General features: G+C 42.9%; 1 protein-coding gene across 2 annotated transcripts in view; it reads left to right on the forward strand.

Annotated features, from left to right (window-relative positions):
- Window positions 1–24,108, forward strand: part of LOC105532652 (HAUS augmin-like complex subunit 3) — a 191,743-nt gene that overhangs the window by 91,490 nt on the left and 76,145 nt on the right. For both annotated transcript variants that reach the window (XM_011970856.1, XM_011970855.1), the window contains 5 exons: window positions 3,617–3,700; window positions 4,021–4,116; window positions 14,118–14,174; window positions 15,417–15,470; window positions 16,472–16,537. In XM_011970856.1, the coding sequence (XP_011826246.1) occupies window positions 3,617–3,700; window positions 4,021–4,116; window positions 14,118–14,174; window positions 15,417–15,470; window positions 16,472–16,537 (357 nt within the window). The remainder of the gene's footprint in view (window positions 1–3,616; window positions 3,701–4,020; window positions 4,117–14,117; window positions 14,175–15,416; window positions 15,471–16,471; window positions 16,538–24,108) is intronic.

A 24,108-nucleotide genomic window follows, 5' to 3' on the forward strand; every position in this document is an offset into this window, starting at 1 on the left:
AAAAAAAAAAAAAAAAAAAGAAAAAGTTTTGGAGTCCAGAGGACAGTCAGTTGAGGTGCCTATATGTTAGACTTGAACCTGCTCATCACTCTTGGGGATCCATGAGAAAAATAGAAGAACCCCCCCAAAGTCAAGAGTCACACACATATTAAACCAGGTTTTAAATTAGTGGTTCTTCTCCTGAATTAAAGGACTTACATCTCCATGAGACCAAAGTAGAGTGTCTTCTTTTTTTTTGTAAGTTCCGCAGGGAGTCCAAAGCAGGCAGTTTGAATGTACAAAGGATGTTAATGTTGTTCAGGTCAGATTTTTGTTGTTTAATTTCATCAAGAGAATTTCTGAGGCTAGCCATGACACTATTATGTGTCTTTTTAAATTTTTTTATTTTATTTTATTTTATGTATTTATTTATTTTTTGAGACAGAGTGTCACTCTTATCTCCCAGGCTGAAGTACAGTGGTGCAATCTTGGCTCACTGCAACTTCCACCTCCCAGGTTCAAGCAATTCTCCTGCCTCAGCCTCCCAAGTAGCTGGGATTACAGGCATGTGCCACCATGCTCGGCTAATTTTGTATTTTTAGTAGAATCAGGGTTTCACCATGTTGGTTGGGCCGGTCTCGAACTGCTGACCTTAAGTGATCCACCCTCCTTAGCCTCCCAAAGTGTTGGGATTACAGGCGTGAGCCACCCTGCATGGCCGTTTTTTTTTTTTTTGAGACAGAGTCTCACTCTGTCCGCCCAGGCTGGAGTGCAGTGGCATGATCCTGGCTCACTGCAACCTCTGCCTCCCAATTGAAAGCAATTCTCCTGCCTCAGCCTTCCAAATAGCTGGTATTACAGTTGCCCACCTCCATGCCCGTTAATTTTGTCTTTTTAGTAGAGATAGGGTTTCACCATGTTGGCCAGGCTGGTCTTGAACTCCTAACCTCAAGTGATTTGCCCGCCTTGGCCTCCCAAAGCGCTGGGTTTATAGGTGCGAACCACCGCACCTGGCCTTATTTTTGTTTTTAGAGACAGGGCCTTGCTCTGTCAACCAGGCTGGCGTGCAACTGCTGCAATCATAGCTCACTGCAGCCTCAGACTCCTGGGCTCAAGCCATCCTCTTGCCTCAACCTCCTGAGTAGCTGGGATTACAGGTACATGCCACCATGCCTGCCTGGCTATTTTTTTTTTGAAGATGAGTATGTTGCCCATCCTGGTCTTGAACACCTGGGCTCAAGTGATCCTCCCGACTCGGCCTCCTAAAGTCCTGGGATTACAGGTGTGACCCACGACACCCAGCCTATTATGTGTCTTTCTTAAAAAAAATTGATCCTCCCGTAAGTACAAATAAAGCAACTGTTTAGAATGAGAGATATCAAAAATATTTTATGGGAGTTTTTCTAATTTAAAGATCTACTGTTTGGCTACTGATGATTAGAATTTCCAGTGGTATACTTATTCCACTAGCTACTCAATCCAATAAGCCGCCTCTTCATGGAAAACCCAGGAGGTAATTTTCCATGTTTAGAATAAGTTTCTACCATATAAGCAAGAGAGTACAGAGCGTGACAATGGATGGGAAGGGTCGGGGTAGAAGATGCTTCTGGGTTTTTTTTTTTTTTCTTTCCTAGTTTAGAGAGTCTTTGAGCTAATTGGGCATTGTTATCTCTTAGGAACATTAGTTTAGTTCCCTGGATTCTTTTAGATGCCTCAAGATACCAAAGTAAAGTGGCTGTTCCACTCAGGCTGTGTAGTCTTTCCTTTTAGCCCTTCTAATTGTCTGTGGAGGAAAACAAATTTGGGGAGATCAAAGATGCCCAGATTGGCCATTGTAATTCCAAATCACTTTCAGTGATGTTGGTTCAATAAATAAATTTATAAGATAAAGGACCATAATTTTTGTACAGAAAATCAGCAGAAATTCCAGGAGAGGGTGACTCAGCACCTGTACTTTCAGAAGCAGAAGTCACCATGAGTACTCACCAAAAAGGGAAAAGTCCCTCTGTCAACAGCCAGCAGCAAAGGACAGACGCCCAGTAAAGGTCTGAACCTCAACTGAGATGGAGTGTTCAGGGAAACCAGAGGATTCTCCACCAGGGTCCCAGGCCTTCAGGGAGGTGATAGGGCACAAGGGGTTCCTGCAAGTATCATGCTCAAATCTGTGGCAGTGCCAGAGTGCAGAGGAGAGTTGCTTTGTGTCCTACTTCTGACACCATTTAATGTCAACCAAGAAAAGGCAAAAAACCAGACTGAAAAACAGTAAAACAAGGCATTTATTGGGGTCTTAGGAATTGCAATTTAGGGGACACATTCAGCTAAAGGCCAAATTGTGTTCCAAAGAGAGGAAGGGGAGTCGAGATTTTTCAGAGGAAGCTAAGGGCAAATACACAGTTGTGAAAGAATGATCTTGGTGGAGGTGGCTGGCTCAGTGCATGAATCATTGAGCTCATTGGTTGTCACTCTTCAGGAGTTGCAGCACTGGCAAAGTCCAGCTGTTTTCCAGGATGTTGTGGTCATTGCAGTTTGGCCCAGTTCAGAGGTTCAATGCAAGTCCCTGTCTTTTTGGTTTTGTTTTTCAGCGTTTCAGGTCATGCAGGTGGTCCTTAGAATGGCTCCCTGACTCTCCTCTAGAGCTCTGGACCAGAGTGATGTCATTTTGTATGTCACATTTCACACTAGTGGGGTTGATTAGCTTTTCACAGCATCATTAGCTTTTAGGAATTTCTTTTTGTAAAGGATCTGCTCAAGTCTTTTACCCATTTTTATATTTTTTCTTACTGATATATAGGATATCCTGATGTATTCTGGATACAAGCCTGTTTCCTATACTTTCTACCTCTGTCTTGTTCTATATGATGTTGGATCCCTTTTCTAGTCTTAATATTGCTGGAGAATTGATTCTTCCCTTCCCATTTTTTTTGCTTCTTTAAGTTTGTTTTCTTACCTTTGGGGGAGGATGCTTCTATGAGCCTAGGTATTTCACCATGAGGCAAAATACGTTTATTTTTATTTTTATTTTTATTTTTATTTTTTTGTAGAGATGAGGTTTCACTATGTTGCCCAGGCTGGTCTCAAACTCCTGGGCTCAAGACACCCACCTGCCTCGGCCTCCCAAAGTGCTGGGATCACAGATGTGAGCCACCGTGCCTGGCCAAAATATGTATTTTTATGCTTATTTTGATAAATTATAGGTTATTTATTACTCTCTTAAGAGCTTTCTTTGGGAATTTTGTGTGTATGTGTTTGTTTGTTGAGACAGGGTCTCACTGTCACGCAGACTGGAGTGCAGTGGCAGTTATAACTAACTGCAACCTTGAACTCTCGGGTTCATACAGTCCTCCCACCTCAGCCTCCCAAGTAGCTAGGACTACAGGTGTGCACCACCGTGCTCAGCTAATTTTTTTTTTTTTTTTTTTTTTTTTTTTTTTTAGTGATGGGGCCACACTATGTTGCCCAGGCTGGTCTCAAACTCCTGGGCTCAAGTGATCCTCCCGCCTCAGCCTCCCAAAGGGCTGGTATTACAGGCGTGAGCCACCATGCCCATCTCGCTGTTGAGAATTGTTTGATGAACAAAAAAATAATCTTAAATTGTGAAAGCTATGAATGAGATTAATTGTGTGTATCATATTTTCAGGCTCGTCTCAAGGAATTGGAGCAAGAAGCTCATTTTGTTGCAGGAGAACAGTTTCTTATAATGAGCAGTAACCAGCTTCGAGAGGTAAAGCTGAATTTTGGCTCTTTCATAAAATATATTTCTTATTCAGGAGTTAAAGGGAGATTTATTTTGAATTTATAAATATTTTATGTCAACTATCCGAAAAGTAAGTTTTTCATGATCTCTCACAAGTAATGAACACACTGAGATTCATTACTTCAAAGCCTTTAAATCAAAGAAAAGTACTAAGTGAGAATTTAAGCATGTTGTAACGTCTGTTTGGGTGTGTATTCTCTGGCTGGCAGCATGGGCTCTGCTATAGTAATGTTCTGTTTCTTTCAAATGTGAGATTCCCTCACCATGTGTAAATTGCTTTGTTGAAGATCCTCTTTGGCAAGTTAAAGCTGCACCTGCTGAGTCGAAGGAACAGTCTCCCCAGAACGGGGCTGCAGAAATACCCATCCACATCAGAAGCAGTGGTAAGGTTTCAGAGTTATCCTTTTCTTTTCAGAATGACAGCATGTTTGCACCACCTGTGTGCTGACCTTTAGACCCACCCGAGACTCTCAGGCCGTCCCCTCATGCTGGCAGCAGTTTCTGCAGAAGAGGGGCTCCCCACACCAAGGTTGCTTTTCTCACTGCGGACCAAGGAGAGAGAGTCAGACAGTGCACTTTTGCAGAAGCAGTTAATTGGCTTGACTTTCTGAAAAGCATAATTTGGTGAAGTTTTGTTCTTAAAACCAACTTCTTGACAATCCAGTCAAAACCTCTTTGCTTCGTGTCCCCAAGAGGAACTAGAAGCAGGTCATCAGTCTTCTCCTTTCCCCAGATTTATTTTAGAGAATTTTACCTACTCCTCTCTTGAGAGGAATCAATTTTTTGAAGACAAGGAGTAGTGAGATTGTGTTGTGTTGGAGTGGGAGAGTATACGTCGATATTCAGAAGCCAGTGAGTACTTTTACTGAAAAGACCCAGAGTGGAGGTCAGTAAATAAGTGAATTAATGTCATTGTGAATATTGGTTATTGTGGTGAGAACCAGCTTTTGAGGCTCCAGTTTGTGCTTTCTGTGCTCTGTCCAGCATTTGACTTTGTAGCAAAGGAAGGTTTCCTTCTAAGATATCTCCTCTGGTCCTGTTCCCTCTCCAGTACCACATACCTCCGGTCTTCGCCCTGTGAGGGTGTCTTAGAGTACAGGCCCTCATGGAGCCTGAGCTCGCTGACTGTACCTGCACTTGGCCTTTGCTGGTTTAATGGGCAGTTACTGGGTGAATAATGGACTCCTGCAGAGGATGCTCCACTGGAGGGACTCGGAACTGTGCCTTTCCAAATCTTCTTCTTCTTCAAGCCTTCTCCACCTTAGTGAAGGGCCCATCTTCCTTCCAGGTCCTTGGGAGCTAGTGCAGAGTAGTGAGTAAGAACAGGGGCAGTGGGGTGAGCTATCACTGGCCGGCATGGTTTGGACAACATGAAAACATTACTTGTGCCTCAGTTTCCTGATCTATAAAAGAAAGATAATAATAGTACTTTCCCTACTAGAATCTTGTGAGAATTTAGTGCACGTGCATGTGTGTCCATGTGTCTGTGTGAAACAGCACTTAGGACTGTGCCTGACATAAAAGCTCTCAAAAGACCAGTTAGCATTGGCCATTCTAAGAAAAATCCTGTGAGTCATCCTTGACTTTCCTTCCACCTCCCCCACAGCAAGTGTCACAGTCTCTACCCACAAAATAGGTCCTGAGCATGCCTCCTTTTCCCCATTCCCCGTCTCCACCATAGACCTTTCTCACTTAGATCCCTCCAACCACTCTTGCCCCTGCTTATCATCCCTCACACCCAGGCAGAGTGATCCTTTAAAACCATTGGAAAAGTCACGTTACTGCCCTAGGACTTCCAGTAGCTTCTATCGCACTTACCGTCAAATCCGAGCTGCAGAGCATATCCCCAGGCCCGTGCTCTGGCTGTGCCTTCCTGGCCCAGCACCTCCTCTCTGTCCACACTCCAGCGCTTGCTGAGCTGCTTGCAGCTCTGTGCACCAGCTCCTCCTCTGTCCCCAGACTCGTGCCACAAATTTTTCCCACTTGCTTCTGATTGTCAGCTTATACATTGCATTCGGGAGACCTCTGGTCGCCCAGACTACAGTAAGGTCCCCAGTCACAGCTGTTTCTTCACCTTGAGTTATTTTCTGCACACAACTCACCACTACCTAAAGTTTATCTTAGGTGTGTGTTTGCTTCTTCCATTAGAATGTAGGTTGTGCAGATCAAAGACTTCAGTTTGTCCCCAGAACCAAACCAGCCCCTGGTGTTGAACTCAGCATCTGTGGTGTGTTCATGGAGTGCTGGGTCAGCAGGTGGTTCCTGGAAGCAGCATCTGTCTTGCTGCAGAGACTAAGGCTTGGGTCTCAACACCACACAGTGGACATGGGTAACATGCCCCAGAGCTCCAGCAGGGGGCGCTGCCTGGGCAAGCCGCTCATCCCGCACTTGCACCTGAGCTCACCTCTGTCCTGGCACCAGCTGGCACTGTCGCCCTTCCCTTTGCAGCTCCCTTCCCTCTCCAGACAACCAGCAATGCAAGAAAGGAGGCATCACTCTCTTCTGGTGCTGATGTGCTCTCATGTTAAGGCAACAGCTTTCATGAGGAGCTCATTTTTCTCCCATAAAGACATAATGAGCATAAGTCATATTAGCCTCACTCTTTTATTTAACTGAATAAGTCAAGTTGTTCATTCATGCATATGAAAAGATTGGCTTATGCCATGTACATGGACAAATTCAAGATTCAGATTTCTTCTCATGACTTCTCTCCATCCTCCCTGCCCCCTTCCCAGAGGCCTTGGTGAGCGTTGTGGCTCCTCTCACCCCAGCGCCTGTCCCCAACCTGCCCTTTTCCTCCACGAATCCATGTTTGATGTCGGGGAAACCAGCTGATGGTATCCCCTGCGTCACACACAGATTTGCTGCTGCTCAGCTCCCCCAACTAGATGTAACCCTAAGAGTGCACAACTTTTTTTTGTTGCTGGGATGTTCCCAGTGCTTAGTACAATGCCTGGAGCATAGTGGATGCTCAGGAAGTCACTAATGAACCCTTCAAGTTTTGAGATGTGCCATTTTTTTCTCATCGTTTAACTCTACATGTTTTCTTTATAATTCTTTCACCATTGAGTTGTTTGGAAGTGTGTCTTAACGTTTCCAAATGTGTGTGGGGTTCCCAGATAGTTTTTGTTATTGATTTCTAATTTTTTTTTTTTTTGAGACAGAGTCTCGCTCTTATCACCCAGGCTGGAGTGCAGTGGTGTGATCTCAGCTCACTGCAACCTCCCCCTTCCAGGTTCAAGCGATGCTTCTGCTTCAGTCTCCTGAGTAGCTGGGACTACATGCACCTGCCACCACACCTGGCTAATTTTTGTATTTTCAGTAGAGACGGGGTTTCACCATGTTGGCCAGGCTGGTCTCAAACTCCTGACCTCAGGTGAGCTGCCCACCTTGGCCTCCCAGAGTACTGGGATTACAGGCATGAGCCACCGTGCCCAGCCTTGATTTCTGAATTAAATGAAGTGTGGTAAGAGAACACGATCTATGCAACGTCAGTTCTTTGACACTCACCTCAGGGTTCTCAGATGCTCCACATGGGCCGAAGAACACACGTACCCTTGTACCTGTACAGTGTAGTTTAGAGTCCTGTGGTGCCTAGCTGGTCCGCTCACTCCTGCTGGGGTATAGTGGGAATTCCCTCCCCTCAGTAGGCACGTGACGAGTGGGGAACAAGGGTCCCTCCCTAACAAACTGAAGGAAACTTTGATGGTTTTTTTTTTTTCTCTGCAATGAAGTCACATGTTCTCAGAACATCACAGGGAGTTCAAACTCTGGGAAGGTGGTCCAGCTTTGGGGTCAGGATTCCTGGACCAGTCACTCATCATTTCCAGGAGTTGCTTTTGACACCCCTTGACTAACTGAAGTGATGGAGTCTCCAGGTCATGTGTGTGCACTGACCCCATTGCTGGGCGTCCAGTATGTGGGATACAGCCATGAGCAGGACAGATGCCCTTTCTGTTTTAGTCAGCAAACACTCTTGTGGCCCTGGCTCTGTGTTAGACACTGTTGACGGTTTAGTGGGGAAAAGGTCTTTATCATCATGGAATATCTATTCCAGTGAGGAACTATAGCAGGGTTCTCTAGAGAAACAGAGCCAGTAGGACATATGCAGATATAGATACAGATAATAGGTATATGAGAAGGGATTTGTTAGGGACATTGGTTCATGCAGTTGGGGGTGCTGTGAAGTCCCACGATAGGCTGTCTGCAAGCTGGAGACCCAGGAAAGCTGATAGTGTGGCTCAGTCCAAGCCCGAAAGCCTTGGGACAGGGAAGTTGATGGTGTAACTCAGTCCAAGGCTGAAGGCCCAAGAGCCTGGAGTGTCACCAGTGTGTGTACTAGAGTCCAAACACTGGAGAGTCTGGAGTTCTGATGTCCAAAGATAGGAGAAGCGTGTCCCAGATGCCAGCAGAGTGAGTGAATCCATCTTTCCTCTGTTTTTTATTCTAACTGGGCCCTTAGTTGATTGGATATTCCCTGCCCGCATCAATGCAGATCTTCCCTGTTCAGTCCACCAACTCACATGCCAGCCTCCTCTGGAAACACTCACATAGAAAATAATGCTTTACCAGCTGTCTGGTTATCTTATAACCCAGTCAAGTTGACACCTAAAATTAGATATTACAAGAACCATCCAGGAGGATAAGAGCCATTAAGGTAATAACAGGGAGAGCGACACACTCCAGACCGAGTGGTCCAGAGAGAACCCTAAGGAATTATGTGTAAGCTGAAGCTCGAAGATGAGGAAGTGCCTATGCAAAGGATAAGAACAAGGCCTTGCAATGGGAAAAGGCTCAGGCTGCTCAGGGGCTGAGGCTGGAGCCTTGTGACTGAGAAGAATGGGAGGGATGGGGTTGAGGGTGAACAAGGACCCAGTTCTGCTGTGCTTTGCAGGCTATGGGAAGGAATGTAGATTTTTAGAAAAATGGATAGCCTTGGAATTGTTTAAGTAAGGGAGCAACTATGATCTAGATTTTTAAAAAATAGACTTTAATGGCCAGGTACGGTGGCTCACGCCTGTAATCCCAGCACTTTGGGAGGCCGAGGCAGGAGGATTGTTTGAGGCCAGGAGTTAAGACCAGCCTGGACAACATAGTGAGACCATGTCTGTACAAAAAATTTAAAAATTAGCCAGGTGTGGTGGTGCATGCTGGTAGTCCCAGCTACTCATGAGGCTGAGGTGGCAGGATCACTTGAGCCCAGTAGTTCAAGGCTGCGCTGAGCAGTGATTATACCACTGCTGTCCAGTCGGTGCAACAGAGTAAGACACGGTCTCAAAAAAAAAAAAAAAAAGACTATTTTTTAGTTTTAGGTTCACAGTAAAATTGAGCAGAAAGTACAAAGAGTTCCCATACTCCCTGTTCTGTACTCCCTGTTCTCACACATGCACAAGCTCCCCCTCTATCAGCATCCTCGACAGAATGGTACCGTTGTTAACAGTCAGTGAACCCGCACTGACACATGATTATCACCCAAAGTCCGTAGTTACACAGTATACTCTTGGACTGCTCTTGTGTGTAGGGTTCACTCTTGGTGTTAGACATTCTGTGGGTTTAGACAAATGTATGATGTCATACATCTACCATTACAGCATCATACAGAGCAGTGCCACTGCCCTAAAAATCCGGTGCTCTGCCTATTCCTCCTTTCCTCCCGCCAGCCCCTGACAGCCACTATGCTTTTTACTGTTTCCACAGTTTTGCCTTTCCCAGAATGTTACAAAATTGGAATCACAGTGTGTAGCCTTTTTGAATTGACTTATTTCACTTAGTGGTAGGTACTTAAGTTTCTTCCATGTCTTTTCATAGCCTGATAGTTCATTTCTTTCTAGCAGTGAATAATATTCCATTGCATGGATGTATCACAGTTTATTTTCCATTTACCTACGAAGAACATTTTGGTTGTTTCCAAGTTTTGTTAATTATGAATAAAGCAGAGATAATTATCTGCGTGTAGGTTTTTATGTGGACATAAATTTTCAGCTTATCTGGGCAAACACCAAAGAGTACGATTGCTGGATGAAATGATAAGAGTACGTTTAGTTGTGTAAGAAACCGCCAAACTGTCTTCCAGGGTAGCTGCACCATTTTGCATTCCCACCAACAACGAATGAGAGTTCCTGTTGCTCCAAATCCTTGCCAGCACTTGGTGGTGTTGGTGTTCTGGATGTTCACCATTCTAATAGGTGTTGGATATGTTTTTATAAGATCACTTTTTTTTTTGAGACAGAGTCTTGCTCTGTCAGCCAGGCTAGAGTGCAGTGGCACAATCTCAGCTCACTACAATCTCCGCCTCCTGGGCTCAAGCAATTCTCCTGCCTCAGCCTCCCGAGTAGCTGGGATTGCAGGCATGTGCCACCATTCCTGGCTAATTTTTGTATTTTTAATAGAGATGGGATTTCACCATGTTGGCCAGGGTGGTCTCGAACTCCTGACCTCAGGTAATCCGCCCATCTCGGCCTCCCAAAGTGCTGGGATTACAGGTGTGAGCCACCATGCCCAGCCCTTTTTTTTTTTTTTGAAACAGAGTTTTGCTCTTGTTGCCCAGGCTGGAGGGCAATGGCGTGATGAATTGACTCATGGTAACCTCTGCCTCCTGGGTTCAAGTGATTCTCATGCCTCAGCCTCCTGAGTAGCTGGGACTACAGGTGCGTGCCACCATGCCCGGCTAATTTTGTATTTTTAGTAGAGACAGAGTTTCTCCATGTTGCTCCATGTCGGTCAGGCTGGTCTCCAACTCCTGACCTCAGGTGATCCGCCCGCCTCTGCCTCCCAAAGTGCTGGGATTACATGCGTGAGCCACTGTGCCCAGCCAAGATTACTCTTTTAGCTGGTTGGAGAATGGGGGATACTCATTAGTAGGCTGTCACTGCAGTCTAGGTCATGGCAATGAAAATGGAGCAAAACAGATGGATTTTTAGAGGATATTTAGAACAGAAAGGACCTTCTGATAAATTCATGTGAGTGTGAACAGAAGTCAGCATGTGGAGTAGTTCTGAGTTTTCTGAGTTGTGCACTTGGGCAAATGGATACAGCCACTACTCAGGGAAAACTGGAACAGGAACTGTTTATGGAGGGCAAGGTCAAGTGTTCAGCCTTGGATATGTTAGGACAGAAGTGTATGTGAGACATTGATGTGCCATGTCACAAAACAGCAGTGGGCCTGTGGGACGGGGCTCGTGCTGGGAATCCACACCTGGAAGCTGCCAGCTGATTTTTACTAAAGTCGCCCTGGGACAATGTTCCTCTGCCCTGCGTGGAGATTTGGAAAACACGGGTGCCCAGGCCCACAGCTGATCCCCTGAGTCAGAATTGGGTGGCGGAGCCTAGTCATGGGCCTGCTTTTGAAGCTCCCTGTTGATTGCGGTACGCAGCCGGTATAGATGACCACAGAGTTAAACTCCGAGAAACTGGTATTTTAAAGGTCAGAGAGAGAAGCACCAGCGGGAAATGAGTGAGAAGGGAGGTCAGGAGAATGTGGTGTCTGCAGCCAGCACAGAGTGCGCGGGTGAGCCCACAGAGCCATGGCAGCGGATGGCGCTCCGCCTCTGGCCCTCAGCCAACACTCAGTGCTTTATACACGGTTTGTGCGATCAAACACTACTTCTTTTTGGTGTTCTCAGGCTGCTCAAGTCAAGATATACTGGGAGACTATTGGTTAGAAAGTTAGTTTGTGAGTAAGGTATCAAGATAAGGAGAGTTAGATGATCTTAAGCTGTTTTCTTGGCTAAGTATTTTCATGCACTTTCACCCCCCTGGAGATAGCTTTTCTACAAAAACTGCAATTCCGGATTATACTGAGGCAAGATACCTCCCACTGTTAATGTTTTATGGTCACAGCTCTTGTGTTCTCAGTCTTTATTCAGAGAGCACTATGATTTAGTGGTTTACACTATTACATCAAAATCATATAATCAGTTCTCCCGCAAGTTGATTTATAGATTCTAAACAATTTTAATTAAAATCCTGGCAGGAGTTTTTTTGGTAGGAATTGAAAAGTTGATTCTCAGATTTATATGGAAGTGCTAAAAACTAAAAAAAGCCAAAATAATCTGGGGGGAGGAGGGGAAGCACTATTTAAGGACATAGTCTATTGAATATCAAGACTAATTATAAAGCAATAGGAATTACTAGGAATTAATTAGGCAATACCATTTGGTGTTGACTCAAGGGTCAGTAAATAGGCCAATGGACCAAGATAGAAAATCCACAAACATCAAGTCCAACAGAACTTAAAGGTAAAAAAAATAAAGAAAATCGGGCCGGGCATGGTGGTTCATGCCTGTAATTCCAGCACTTTGGGCGGCCAAGGCAGGAGGATTGCTTGAGTCCAGGAGTTCAAGACCAGCCTGGGCAACATGGCAAAGCCTCATCCCTACAAAATACACAAAAATTAGCTGGGCATGGTGGCATGCACCTGTAGTCCCAGTTACTCTGGAGACTGAGGCAGGAGGATAGCTTGAGCCCCAGAGGTAGAGGTTGCTGTGAGCCAAGATGGTACCACTGCACTCCAGCCTGGGTGACAGAGCAAGACCCTGTCTCAAAAAGAAAGAGAGGGAGAGAGAGTGTGTCTCATAGGGTATCACTGCAAAGCATTAAGTAAGGAGGGCTTGTTACATAAAGGGCCAGTGCTTCTTGGCCCCCATTTCATGCAGCACGTAAACATAAATTCCAAGTAAATTGTGTATCTAAGTATCAAAAGCAAAATAGTAAAGATTGGAGAAGATGTAACAAGAGGATATCTTTAAGACCTTGAGGCAGGTAAACATTCATAAGTAGGACAGCAAATGCATCAACCATAAAGGGAAAACTTGATAAATGGGACAACAATCAAATTAAAAATCTCTAATTACGAAAAGACACCATTAAACAGTGAAAAAGCCAGGTACTGTGGCTCATGCTTGTAATACCAACACCTTGGGAGGCTGAGTCAGGAGGATCACTTGAAGCCAGGAGTTTAAGACCAGCCTGGGCAACATGGCGAGACCTCATCTCTGCCAAAAATTTAAAAAATTAGCCAGGCATGGTCGTGTGCTCCTGTAGTCCAGCTACTCCGGAGGCTGAGGTAGGGGAGGATCACTTGAACCCAGGAGTTTAAGGTTGTAGTGAGTTATGATTGCACCACTACACTCCAGCCTGGGCAACAGAGTGAGACCTTATGTAAAAAAAATTAAAAGTTAAAAAAAATGAACAAAAAAGCTAGCCACAGAAGGAGAAAAGATATTTCCCATAAATATATAACTGGCCAAAAAACTGTCCAGAATAACAAATTTCTACAACTCAAGGAGAAAAAGACACACCAAGTTTTTAAGTGAGCAAAAGACACGAACAAGGGCTTAATGAAAGAAGATATACAATTAGTCAAATATATGAATAGTGTCCAACAGCGTTAGTCACGGGAAATACAGACTAAAACTATAGTGAGAGATCACTGCTCATTTACCAGAACAGCTAAAATTAACAACAGTGATGACATGCATTGGCAAAAACGTGGATCAGCTTGAACTTTTATGTTTTGCTGAAAGGGGTATAAGCAGGTACGTTTACTTTGGAGAACTGGCAGTATCTCTGCTAATGTTGATGCAGCAGTTTCACACTTCTTACTGTATGTATTCCACAGAACTGTGGACATACATCAACTAAAATCTCTGTACCAGCATTATTCATAATAGCCCTAAGGTAGAAAAAAAACACATATCCATCAAAGGTGGAATGGATCATATTCTACATTCAGGCACTTGAATACTACACAGCAGTGCAAATAAATGAAATATTGCTTCATATATTGATGAACCCTAAAAATAATAGTATTGGACCAAGGACAGGAAACAGGTAGCCTGTGGTAGAAGTCCAGGTGGTGGTCAGCCCTGGGGAAGGAGCCAGTACCTACTGGGGAAATTGGAATGTGTCGTTGCTTGTTGTGGGTGGTGGTTAACAACTGTACTCACTTTGTGATAATTAACAAACTTTTCTTACTCTCTTTCACTTTCCTATAGGTATGTTATATTTTGATTTTTAAAGCTAATCTTTGAACTCATAATCCATTACTCCCTCCCTGAAATTATGCAGTTAGCGAGTTACACGTTGGTAGACACTGACATGGTATTTTACCTATCCTGGATTTAGATTTCGCTAATTTAAATCTCAAGAGGAATCTTATTTCCAAGCTTATCTGAGATGTTTTTAGTGCCCATGTAGACATCAGAATAGTTTTGTAAGGGCTTAGGATTAAGACACCTGATAAACTTGAGTTTATTATGCGTCTTTATTTTGGAAAATATGCTCAATTAGACCATTTATTACAAAGACTTTCTCCAGATGAAAATAAATGTTTAAAATGTTAACATGGAAGAATTACATTGGTAATATTTATTTTCATGTTTAGTTAAATGCTCTGCGAGACCTTCATCCATTACCCAAGATAATTTTGGAATACAGGCAGGTAAGTTAATTTTTTTGTACGTAAAAGGTGATGAAGGGGAACCATACAGCCCTGTGTTGTCAACAGAAATCCATAATGGCTGAAGTAGCCCTCCCAGTGTTCTCGGGGGAATAGAGTTTTGTCAGGTTAACCTTGTACTGGCACTGCTTACTTGCACCCTAATGTGATTTTACCCAAGTCTGCAATCAGCCCCACTCGCGAACCCCAGGAGTCAAAATGGAAGAAGACAATGAGGAATCAGAAGGAAGTAGGTGGCAGGCCACGGCTGTGTGTCGTCGGTGTGCAGGAGACGCCCAGCAGTACCTAGTCTCGAAGCCTCCCATAACCCCTCCCTGGCTTCTAGGTCTGCCAAGACCATACCATAGCAGTGTTGTGTTGTCCTGCATTTACATTTGCCAGAGATTTCATGAGTGGCCCCCTTCCCTCCCCTGGTGATTCCCTTTCTCTGTTCACACACCTGCCATTTCCTTCCAAAGTTCTCTTTTGGTTGTGAACCACGTTTATAGCTTTTGCCACTGCCCACAGCATAGGTCCTCGTATTCACTGAGCCTGTGGCCTGCTGTATCCTGAGGGCCTGGCAGCTGTGAGGGAGCACATTGGCTCCAGCCTGGCCCTTTCTCCCTGCAGCAATGTAAAGGGGCAGCCACAGGAGACACTGTGTCAGAGTATTTGTTTATCTGTTTATCTTTGCAAATGTCCTGTAAATCTAGAAAGATTCTAGAATTAATAGATCTATTTTTAAAGAGTGGAATGACATCTTTCTGTGTGGGTCAGTGTTATTTAATCCTGGTGCCACCTAAGGTCATTCCAGGGCCTCCCGGAGTCATCTGAGGTGATAGTAGCAGCATGTACCCAGCACTCTGTGAAACACCATTCACACCATTCCTGTTTAAAGACTTAAACCGGCTGGGTGTGGTGGCTCACGCCTGTAATCCCAACACTTTGGGAGACTGAGGTAGGTGGATCACCTGAGGTCAGGGGTTCAAGACCAGCCTGGCCAACATGGTGAAACCCCATCTCTACTAAAAATGTAAAACTTAGCTGAGCATGGTGGCACACGCCTGTAATCCCAGCTACTCAGACTGAGGCAAGAGAATCGCTTGAACCCAGGAGGCGGAGGTTTCAGTGAGCTGAGATCATGCCACTGCACTCCAGCCTGGGCAATGGAACGAGACTCCTTCCCCCCGCCCAAAAAAGACTTACGACTTAAAGAAAATGATTATTTTTGTCTTTCTACCTTAGGTTCACAAGATCAAGTCAACCTTTGTAGATGGATTATTAGCTTGTATGAAAAAGGTAACAAGCTTTACAAAAAGATACTGTGATTAGGATTGTGGTTTTTGTGTGAGTTCAGATACATATAGAACCTTTGTAATTTTAGTAAATGATGAAATAATCTAATATTCTCTTTTTTTTTTTTTTTTTTTTGAGACAGAGCTTCGCACTGTCGCTGGGCTGGAGTGCAGTGGCGCAATCTCAGTTTACTGCAACCTCCGCCTCCCGGCTCCAAGCGATTCTTCTGCCTCAGCCTCCCAAGTAGCTGGGATTACAGGTGCCCGCCACCACGCCCAGCTCATTTTTGGTATTTTTAGTAGAGACGGGGTTTCACTATGATGGCCAGGCTGGTCTCAGACTCTGACCTCGTGATCCACCTGCCTCGGCCTCCCAAAGTGCTGGGATTACAGGCGTGAGCCACTGCACCCAGCCAAAATAATCTAATATCCTTGAAACTATGAACCATAATATTGGTATCATTTAGGTCCCCTTGCAGCATAGGTTGACGTTATGCCTTGAAACCCTCCGTTTATGAGGAAGCTCTAGCTGACCACCTTTCACATCCACGATTGTGTCTCTGTTCTGGATTCATCTGAGGAGGATGTTACTGTTTTAGTTCAGACCTGAGGAGACTGCAGTCAAGAGATGTTCTGTGACTCGGTCAAGTTCACTCAGCAAGTGACAGAACCTGTCTGTGACGCACAGTCCTATCCTGAGCCCATGCCAAGTTCCCCACAGCCCAACAGCTCTTACTCTCCCCATGCACAGGAGTTGTGAGTGACATAAAGTCTTGTTGCAGTTCCTACATGGGTTAGGGGGAGCCTCCTTCCTCACCCTTCCCTAATCACACGTCAGGAATTTTGTAACCCCAAGGACATTTCAGGGTTGGAAGTTTAGGGCCAGCAGCTTGTTGGCTTCTGGAGGACCAGTGAGTGTTGTGTGTTGTGGGTGGAGGCTCCGCCACATCCTTGACTTCACATAGCATTGCCAGAGTTTACACTGATTCTTTTTAACTAATACAGGGCTCCATTTCCTCTACATGGAATCAGACTGGAACTGTGACTGGAAGACTTTCAGCCAAGCATCCTGTAAGTTGTGTAAACAGCTGTCTTTGTTAAACGCCGTTTTCCTGCCTTGCTATTGAAGTTTTGTCTCCACATGTGTTTGCCTGTGTACTTTCTGTTTCCAAGAGGGGGCTTCATACTGGTATGCTGTGTTTTATTCTGTTTATTCTGAGAACATAGCAGGAGAACAAGGCAGGTGGGTTCTCTTCTTGTGAAGTGCTGAGTTAGCAGGGCGGGGGCTTCACACCCAGAAACCGTGCACTCCAGTGTGAGGGCAAAAAGGGCACCCCTACCCCATCTTCCTTTTCAGATTTGTGCCAGACAGGTGGCTTCTGATTTCCAGAAATGTGTTGAAATAGCTGATGCTATGATGAACAGCTTCATTTTTTGGTGGTTGTTGAAACTGTGTCTCTGATGAAAAAAAAAAAAAAAAAGCCGTAAATTCCCTTGAACTTATGATACAGCTTCCATCACACTTAAAGCAATTAACTTTCTAAATGGCTCTGTATTTTGAACTAAAAAAGACTCATGATTAATTTCTCATTACAGAAAATTCCTTAGATACAGAAAAGAAATAAAAATAATAAAAAGTCACTTGTTATGCACCATGCAGAACTGTGGTGTCTGTCTTTCCACACTTCTTGCTAAGCACATATATTTATAAAATACAATTTTTTAGGCCGGGTGTGGTGGCTCATGCCTGTAATCCCAGCACTTTGGGAGGCCAAAGCAGTAGATCATGAGGTCAGGAGTTGGAGACCAGCCTGGCCAATATGGTGAAACCCTGTCTTTACTAAAAATACAAAAATTAGCCAGGCGTGGTGGCGTGTGCCTGTAGTCCCAGCTACTCAGGAGGCTGAGGCAGGAGAATGGCATGAACCCAGGAAGCGGAGCTTGCAGTGAGCCGAGATCGTGCCACTGCTCTCCAGCCTGGGTGACAGAGCAAGACTCTGTCTCAAAAAAAAAAAAATTTTTTTCTACAAAGGTAAAGCCATTCTATTTTATATTATGCTTTTCTATTTTAACATCTCTTGATATCATTCTATATTAATAAATATTGATTTGAATCTATATTTAAATTTAAATATATGAATTAAATATGTGAATTATTTAAGTATACACTAATATATATAAATATGAATATATATTAATGGTAAAGAAATACAAGTATGTGGAGATTTACAGAATGAGCAAATGTTAGTCATCTTTCCCTTCCCTCCGTAACATGTGTCTGTCCCGTGGGTTCCCTCCATTAATGGTCAGGACTTCATCCAGGCATTTGCATAGATGGTGTACCAAGTGCGTGCAGGCAGAGGGACACACTCGGGTGACTGTGTGAGGAAGAGGAAGAGAGGCTGGGATGGGGGGAGTTTGCGCTGATTGTATGGTCTCTTGGGTGCATGGACACCCACTCTTGGTCAGTCATCTCTCGGGCTGCCAGCTGTCTCTGGCCTTGCACTTTAGGGGGCTCTTCTGGGGTCTTTATCTAGGGAAGAGTAGTAGTAATAGCGATACTAATGCGAATACCAATACCAGCACCAATATCCATGTGAATACCAGTGCCATCTCCTCTGAATGCAGGCACTGCTGCCACATTACCCTTGGGCTAATTTCTCAACCAACCACAACTGCTGCAGTTTTCTCTTAGTTGATACTTCTTATCTAGGAGTTATTTAGGAATTCTGCTGAGAAACTTTTCGTGGAGGTCCTTGCTTTTGCTTTTATGGAGTTACAAGTTTCTTTTTCCATTACATTTTCAGTAAATTTCTTGCTGTGTTTTATTCTCTTCCAGAAGTTTCTGAAGGGTCTGGTTTGTGAGTAGCACTCCTCCCAGGTTCTCTGTGAAGTTCTAATTTTACCTACTCATTTTTCCGTTATTTCAGTTGAACTTTTGGAAAGATGAGATGTAAACATAACATGTGCATTCAGCCATGACCTTTAACTGGAAGCTTGTGTCATCATTTTAACAGCTGCATTGTATTCCATTTAATGGCTACCCCTAATGATGGCCATTTAGATTGTTTGCAGTTTTAATTATTTTATAGAGATACCATAAACATACTTGTACTTTATCATAGCAATACCATACCAATTTCAATAGCAATACCAGAACCAATACCATAAGCATTTTTGGTACTTTTTTTCTGTTGATTTCTATAGCATAAATTCCTAGAGATAGAGTTTCTGAGTTACAGTATATATGTATTTTTAAGGCTTTACACTGCCAAATTAGCCTCTCCACCAAAAATAACATTCCCACCACATAGTGTGTGAAATGTTTGGTCCCCTAATCCTTGCCAACACAAGGAGTTTTCATTTTGATTACTTTCCTGACTCATTTTTTCAATTTCCATTTCTTTAAATATTTGTTGAGGTTGACTACATGAAACAATTATTCTTCTTTGAATTGCCTGTTCATGTCATTTGCCCATTTCTCTGGAGGGTGTTTATTGTTTCCTATTGGTATGGAAAAGCTCTTTATATAATAAAGATTAACCCTTTATAAAATGTTGAATTATTTTCCTCCAATTTTCTTTTGCCTTTTAACTTTTAAGATACATATTCTGGTTTACTATACTTAAAATGGCTTTTTAAAATTATACAAATAACATGATATTTGTAAAGAATTCAAACAATAGATAAAAATGTAAATAACAAAGTAAAAAGTCACTCAAAACTCCATATCCCCACTATGGCCATCTTTAACATTTTGGTAACCATCCCCTAATTTATCTCTTTATGCACACACACATTTACATAAATGGGATCACATTTTATATGTTGTTTTTATTGTAGACACTTCTCTCACACCCACATACCTCAGCCCTCCACCCTCAATCCCAGTGCTCTTGGTAGCCCATGATAGCAGCCTAGAGCTTGCATATCCATATTTTCCTTGTGACTTATTATACAGTCTCATATAGGCCCATATGTGTCTGCACATATACACATAGAAACATGCACTTTGTCATTATTTATTTTACAGATTCAGTATTTTCCTTTCCTGCCTCTTGCTTTTTGCTGTCAGCAACAGCTTATGGGGATCCCTGCAGCTCACCTGACAGAGCCTTGTCCCGCTCTTAGCTATGTGTGTTCCACACGTGGGTGTGTTGTGCACTTGCCCTCTAAAAGTAGAACTGCAATGAGCGCCATGCATGTATGTCCTGTTGTATTGGTACATGTATTTTTATGGGATGGATTTTCAGATATGGAATTACTGAGTAATTACTATACTGGGTACAGAAGATACTACATTTTTACTTTTAATAGCTTTTATTAGATTGTCTTCCAAAATGCTTTCAGCCTGTCTCTGCCCTGAGCAATGTGTGGCAGAGCCTTTCCCACTCTCTATGGTGACTTTCCCCTGTACTGACGTCCCTTATTGTTTCTATCTTAGTGTCATCTTAGACAGATTATTTAAATACTCACCTCTATTTTCTGATAGAACATTTGTGCTTCTGTTTTTGTACACATAAAACTTGAATCCAGCTGCACATTATTTAAGAAAATGCTATGTAGATTACATGATAATGTCATAAAATGGCTAGAATTTCAATTGCTTTTTTTTTTTTTTTTTGCTTGAAGTGCACAAAATACAGTTGACTAATATTTTAAAAAATCAGATTATTAGTCTGGGCAGCATAGGAAGACCACATTTCTACATAAATTTTAAGATGCTTTAAATTAGCTGAGCATGGTAGCTACTTGGGAGGCTGAGGCAAGGAGGATCACTTGAGCCCAGGAGTTTGAAGCTGCAGGGGGTTGTGATCACATCACAGCACTTCACCCTAGGTGACAGAGCAAGACCTTGTCTCTTAAAAAAAACAAAAAAAAAGTCAGGCCAGGTGCAGTGGCTCATGTCTGTAATCCCAGCATTTTGGGAGGCTGAGATAGGCAGATCTCTTGAGCTCAGGAGTTTGAGACCAGGCTGGGCAACATGATGAAACCTCATCTCTACCAAAATACAGAAAATTAGCTGGGCATGGTGGTGCATGCCTATGGTCCCAGCTACTCAAGAGGCTGAAGTGGGAGGATTGCTTGAGCCCGAGAGGAGGAGGTTACAGTGAGCTGAGATCATACCACTGCACTCCAGCCTGGTGACAGAGTGAGATCCCACCTCAAAAACAAAAAAAAGAAAGAAAAAAAAAGAAAAAAGAAAGAAAAAGAAAAAGAAAAGAAAATTAGGTTATAGCTAGTTCTCAGTATTTTCAGAAAGCTAAATTTCCCCCACACCCCCTCCTAAGAGAAAGTTATTGCTTCTGGTCCTTTATATGGAAATAAAAAAAGAAGGAAAAAAGAGTCATTGCTACCAGTTGTGCAAAACTATCCTTGTGTCTCTTTGTAATATCTCCCTTCCCTCCCCAGCCCCTCAACCTTTACCCATGTCCTTGGCAACCACTGACTTGCTGTTTGCCACTATCTATTCGTTTGCAGTTTCTGGAAACCTCTGTGAATGGAGCCACACAGCATGGACTCCTATCGGGCTCCTTTCACAGCATTGTGACTATGAGCTTCAGCTATGTTGCTCTGTGTTTCAGTAGCTCATTTCTTTTTATCGCTCAGTAGTGTTCCATGGACTCTGTGTACCCGACTTTATCAGTTTACCTGTTGATCAATATTTGGGTTGTTTCCAGTTTGGGGATATTATTCAGTTTAGGATATTACTACACACATTCACTGCACGTCCTTACATGGATAGATACTTTTTTTTCTCTTGGGTAAACACCAAGGAGTCAAGTAGTTAGTCATACAGTAGGTGTAGGTTTCACTTTTTAAGCAACTGCCAAACTCTCTTTCCAGAGTGGTTCTACCATTTGACGTTCCTACCAGCAGTGTATAAATTCTACTTCTTTTACACTCCCAGCAGCGTTTGGTCTGGCTGGTCTTTCTAATTTGAGCCATTCCGCTAGATGCATTGTTGTGTCTCATTGCAGTTTTCATTGCATTACCGTAATCACTACTGCTGAGAGTCCTTCCATGTGCTAATTTGCCATTCATTTCTCTTTTTCAGTGAAGCATCTAGTCAGATATTCTGTGTATTTTAAAGGGACCGCTTATTTTCTTATCATTAAGTTTTGAGAGTTCTGTATATATTCTAGACACAAGTCCTTTATCAGGTATATTTTGGCAGATAATTTCTTCCAGTGTGTGGTTTGTCTTCTCATTCTTTTGACACCATCTTTTGAAGAGCAGAAGTTTTAAGTTTTAATGAATTCTGATTTATCAATGAGTTCTTACGTTGATCATGCTTTTGATATTGTATCTAAGAAACCTTTGCCTAAACCAAGATCGCAAGTATTTTTTCTACATTGTTTTCTAGACGTATTATAGTTTTGGGCTTTACATTTAGAGCCATTTGAATTGACTTTTGTATATGGTGTAAAGTTAAGTGTTTAACATCATCTTGCTTACGAGTGGAGATCCAGTTGTCCCAGCACCATTTCTTGAAAAGACCATCTTTCCCCCATTTAATTACCTTGGCGCCTTTGTCTAAAATAAATTTACTATCAATGTAAGGGTTTAATACTATACTCTGAACTTGGTCTAGTTGATCTATTTACCTACCATACCAGCAATGCGCTGTCTTCATTATTATAGCTTTCGAGTAAGGTTTTAAATTGGGGCATGTAAGTCCTCCAACATTGTTTTAAAAAAAAATGGTTATTTCGGGTCTTTGGTCTTTTCCATTTCCATATGAACTTTATAATCAGCAGTTTGTCAATTTTTACAAAAAAGCCTGCTGAGATTTTCATTGGGATTACCTTGAATCGAGAACTCAATCTGGGGAGAATTGACTACTTTATTTTGATAAAATAACCTTTTTTATCCCTGGTATTGTTCTCTGCTTTGAAATCTATTTTGTCTAATATTAAAATATTAATTTAATATTAACTAACAAAATGTTAGAATAATTTTGGAAATAATACAATTAATAAAAATATAATTTAATATTAATGTTAAATAGCCACTCCAGTTTTCTTTGAATGGTAGCGTGGTATTTTCTGTTCTTTTACGTTTAAACTATTGTGTGTGCGTATGTGTCTCTCTCTCTCTCCTATTTGTTTTGTTTTTTTGTTTGTTTTTTGTTTTTGTTTTTGTTTTTGTTTTGACACGGAGTCTCACACTGTTGCACGGGCTGGAGTGCAGTGGCGTGATCTTGGCCCACTGTAACCTCTGCCTCGCGGGTTCAAGCGATTCCTGCCTCAGCTTCCTGAGTAGCTGGGATTACAGGCGCCCGCCACCACGCCCAGCTAATTTTTGGTATTTTTAGTAGAGATGGGGTTTCACTATGTTGGCCAGGCTGGTCTCAAAATCCTGATCTCGTGATCCGCCCACCTTGGCCTCCCAAAGTGCTAGGATTACAGGTTTGAGTCAACGCGCCCGGCCCTCTCTCTCTCTTTTTAGACACAGGGTCCCACTCTGTTGCCCAGGCTATATAGTGCAGTGGTGTAACCATAGCTTACTGCAGCCTCTAACTCCCGGGCTCAAGTGATCCTTCTGCCTCATCCTTCAGAGTAGCTAGGACCACAGATGTGTGCCACTGTGCCTGGCTAACTTCTTAATTTTTTTAGAGATGGATCTTGCTATCCTATATCCTTTAGGCCATGAGTTCAAGATCAGTCTGGGCAGCATAGATTTTAATAATAAGAAAAATCCTATCTATCTACCCATGTAGTTACTGTTTCCAGTGCTCTCATTTCCCTGTTTACAAACAGATTTCTTTTTGGCATCATTTTCCTTCTGCCTAAAGGACATCCTTTAACATTTCCTGTGTTGTAGGTCTGCCATTGATGAATTCCCCTGGCTTTTGTAGGTCTGGAAATGTCTTTATTTCACCTTTGGTTTTGTTTTTTGTTTTGGGTTTTTGTTTGTTTGTTTGTTTGTTTTTGAGATAGGGTTTCACTCCTGTCGCCCAGGCTGGAGTGCAATGGTGCGATCTCAGCTCATGGCAACTTCTGCCTCCCAGGCACAAGCAATTCTCCTGCCTCAGCCTCCCAAGTAGCTGGGACTACAGGCTCATACCACTGCACCCAGCTAATTTTTGTATTTTTTGTAGAGATGGAGTTTCACCATGTTGCCCAGACTGGTTTTGAACTCCTAAGCTCAAGCCATCTCCCTGCTTCAACCTCGCAAAGTTCTGGGATTACAGGCCCACGCCCAGCCTGTAACCACAGTGACAGGTCACCGCACCCAGCCCTCACCTTTGGTTTTTGAAAGGTTTTTTTGAGAGGTATAAAATTCTCAGTTACAAGTTTTTTTTCTCAATACTTTGAAGATGTTACTTTCTTCTCACATTGTTTGATCAGAAGTCTTTCATCACTATCTTCATATAATGTGCCTTTTTTCTTTGTTGCTTTTAGCTTTTTTTTCCTTATCACTATTTTTGAAAAATTTGATTATGTTATACCATCATGTTTCTTGTATTTGGGATTCATTGAGTTTCTTGGATATTTGGTTTATCAAACCTGAAAATTTATTGGTGATTATTTATTCACATACTTTTTTTTTTTTTTTTTTTTTTTTGAGACAGAGTCTTGCTCTGTCACCCAGGCTAGAGTGCTGTGGTGCAATCTCGGCTCGCTGCAACCTGCACC

Source organism: Mandrillus leucophaeus, unplaced genomic scaffold (genome assembly GCF_000951045.1).
Source record: "Mandrillus leucophaeus isolate KB7577 unplaced genomic scaffold, Mleu.le_1.0 Scaffold98, whole genome shotgun sequence".
NCBI classification, from domain to species: Eukaryota; Metazoa; Chordata; class Mammalia; order Primates; family Cercopithecidae; genus Mandrillus; species Mandrillus leucophaeus.